Below are 2,934 nucleotides of genomic sequence, written 5' to 3'. Positions count from 1 at the left end.
CCTCGCTCTCCACACAAACTCAGCCTGCCTGCTTAAGCAACCCAGCGAGCGAGCCAGCTAGTGAGACTGTGAGAGACGAGAGCTAGAGAGCGAGCGAGATGGCAGCCACGGTTTCCTTCCCGGTGGTGAACATGGAGAAGCTGGAGACCGAGGAGAAGGCCACGGCCAAGGAGGTCATCCGCGACGCCTGCGAGAACTGGGGCTTCTTCGAGGTGTGCATACAGCATACTGCATACACGCCGCTCACACCACCAACAAGCACACAACAATTAACCAACGCACCGCACCTAGCTCACTAGTAATCTCACCACACACCAGGAAGAATTCGATCTACTTGTTGTTTGCCTTCTGTCAGTCTTTTTATCTCTGCTAGCGGCGCCGTTCCAGAAAAGAAAGCAAAGCAAAGCATTCTCTAGTAGCTAGCTTTACCTAACAAACAGCCTCCTTGAACGTACAGATTCCTATTCTCCATGCCATCAACCGACCGACCAATTGATCCTGTCACATCTCTCACGCCTAGCTGTAGCCGAGCCATGGTCATTCGCAGGCCAATAAGTATCTTATATTCTTATTATGGTTTTCGTTGATGCCTTGCTCGATCATCACCTCAGTAAGTCATGTTGTCTTTGTCCCCATATGCAGCTGCTGAACCATGGCATCTCGCACGAGCTGATGGACGAGGTGGAGCGGCTAACCAAGGCGCACTACGCCAGCTTCCGGGAGGCCAAGTTCCAGGAGTTCGCGGCGCGGACGCTGGAGGCCGGCGACAAGGACGTGGACTGGGAGAGCACCTTCTTCGTCCGCCACCTCCCGGCCTCCAACCTCGCCGACCTCCCCGACGTCGACGACCACTACAGGTGCGTGTGTGTGTGTTCAAACTTCAAACACACTAGTAATACGTGCTAGCTGCTGAAGCGCGTCATTAAATTAACGACGTTCGTATGTAATATCGTATTAATTAGTACGTAGTTGGCTATCTTTTGTTAAAGTTTTTGTTGGCTTCTGAATGAAAGTTCAAAGTGCCATGTCACCAGCTTTTGACTCTTGTCTCTCAACCAGTTTGTTTAATCTGAATAGTCTCAGCTTGGGTGACTTTGGTCTACCAGGCTGAGCTAGCTTAGCGCGGTTCCACCCAAAATCTTAAAAGGTACCGTATCTATCACATCGAATGTTTGCGGTCTAGTATAGAACATTAAATATAGACGAAAAAAATTAATTGTATAGTTTGGTAGAAAATTGCGAGACGAACGGTTTGAGCCTAATTAGTCCATTTTTGAACATTAATTGTCTAATAAAAACGAAGTGCTGCAGTAGCCCAAAATTCCTAACTTACTGGAACTAAACACGCTCTTAATGGCTTTGATGCAAGCCTACAAAAGCTAGCTGACGACGCCACCTATCGTGCTATAGGCCCAATCAAACGCTTTGGCTTTGTACACGTCTCAGATCAGAAAAAAGGCTCTAAATACTACCTGACCTGACGTGACCAGACCTGCTCCTATCAACGGTGGTGGTGGTAGCGTGTGTTCCATCTACAGTGTCTTAATTCTGCCTGACGGCGACGCGAATAGTTATCCGATAGATCATTTCGTTGCTTGACAGGTGTTCATCAGCAGATCGAATGCTGTGTTAGTCCAGTAACTATCACAAGTCGAATAACTTTTTAGCAGGTGACAGACAGTGCGATCGATACATCGACGACGCGCTTATTTGCTTGGTGGAATATTCCTCCCGGCCCGTGTTTAAAAAGCCTTCCTTGTCGCTGCAGGCAAGTGATGAAGCAATTCGCATCGGAGATCCAGAAGCTGTCGGAGAAGCTGCTGGACCTGCTGTGCGAGAACCTGGGCCTGGAGCCGGGTTACCTGAAGTCGGCCTTCGCGGGGTCCAACGGCCCGACGTTCGGCACCAAGGTGAGCGCGTACCCGCCGTGCCCGCGCCCGGACCTCGTCGACGGCCTCCGCGCGCACACCGACGCCGGCGGCATCATCCTGCTGTTCCAGGACGACCAGGTGAGCGGCCTGCAGCTGCTGAAGGGCGGGGAGTGGGTGGACGTGCCGCCCATCCGCCACGCCATCGTCGTCAACATCGGCGACCAGCTGGAGGTGATCACCAACGGGCGGTACAAGAGCGTGATGCACCGCGTGCTCACGCGCCCCGACGGCAACCGCATGTCCATCGCGTCCTTCTACAACCCGGGCGCCGACGCCGTCATCTTCCCGGCACCCGCGCTCGTCGGCGCCGCCGGCACCGAGGAGGAGCGCGCCCAGGCCACGTACCCGAGGTTCGTGTTCGAGGACTACATGAACCTGTACGTGCGCCACAAGTTCGAGGCCAAGGAGCCACGGTTCGAGGCCATGAAGTCGGCCATCGCCACCGCGTGAACAAACACTACTGCCTTCTGCCTTGCTTGTCCCTTCGTGGCGTGCATGCTTGAGCTTCAAGCCCAAGGCTTCAACGAACAATGTCCACGCGCTTATATATATAATAGCACCGGTGGTTATGCGTGTATCGATCGTGGAACGGCGTAATGTATTTTGGTTGTCTCAGATCTATATGTACGTATATATTGTGTATTGTAAAGTGTGTAGCGTCTGATTAATGTATGAGCGGTGAGTACGTGACCAGGACCTGGTGTGTACTGCCAAATCAAGTGAGGGAACAAGAATTATTAGTAATACATATATGTGAGTTATGTGGAACCCCAAACTGAACCTTTTGGTTTATGAAAAATCGATATTCATCCCCCTATTGACAATCAAATCGGAACATGTCGTGCATAAAAAAATGGATGTCGTGGCCCAAAAGGGGAAAAGTGAAAATCATTGAAAAAATAGTCATATTGTTTCCACCCCATTTTCTAATTTGCCAAAAATATAAAAATAAAAATGATTGGAATGACTACAAACCTAGAAATTGGATCGCGGCAAAATGGGG

The 2,934-nt window shown here is 50.8% G+C and overlaps 1 protein-coding gene across 1 annotated transcript; it reads left to right on the top strand.

The window, feature by feature from the left end:
* On the top strand, nt 1-2,699 carry LOC136467835 (1-aminocyclopropane-1-carboxylate oxidase 1-like). Its single transcript, XM_066466629.1, has 3 exons — nt 1-212; nt 643-857; nt 1,769-2,699. Exons 1-3 carry the CDS (start codon nt 99-101, stop codon nt 2,379-2,381), a joined length of 942 nt encoding a protein of 313 aa, XP_066322726.1. The 5' UTR covers nt 1-98; the 3' UTR covers nt 2,382-2,699.
* The last annotated feature ends 235 nt before the right edge of the window (nt 2,700-2,934 follow it).

The sequence above is a fragment of the Miscanthus floridulus genome, chromosome 7, assembly GCF_019320115.1.
Source record: "Miscanthus floridulus cultivar M001 chromosome 7, ASM1932011v1, whole genome shotgun sequence".
NCBI lineage: Eukaryota > Viridiplantae > Streptophyta > Magnoliopsida > Poales > Poaceae > Miscanthus > Miscanthus floridulus.
The sequence above is the reverse complement of the archived record's forward strand: the minus strand, read 5'-3'. Positions and strand labels throughout refer to the sequence as shown.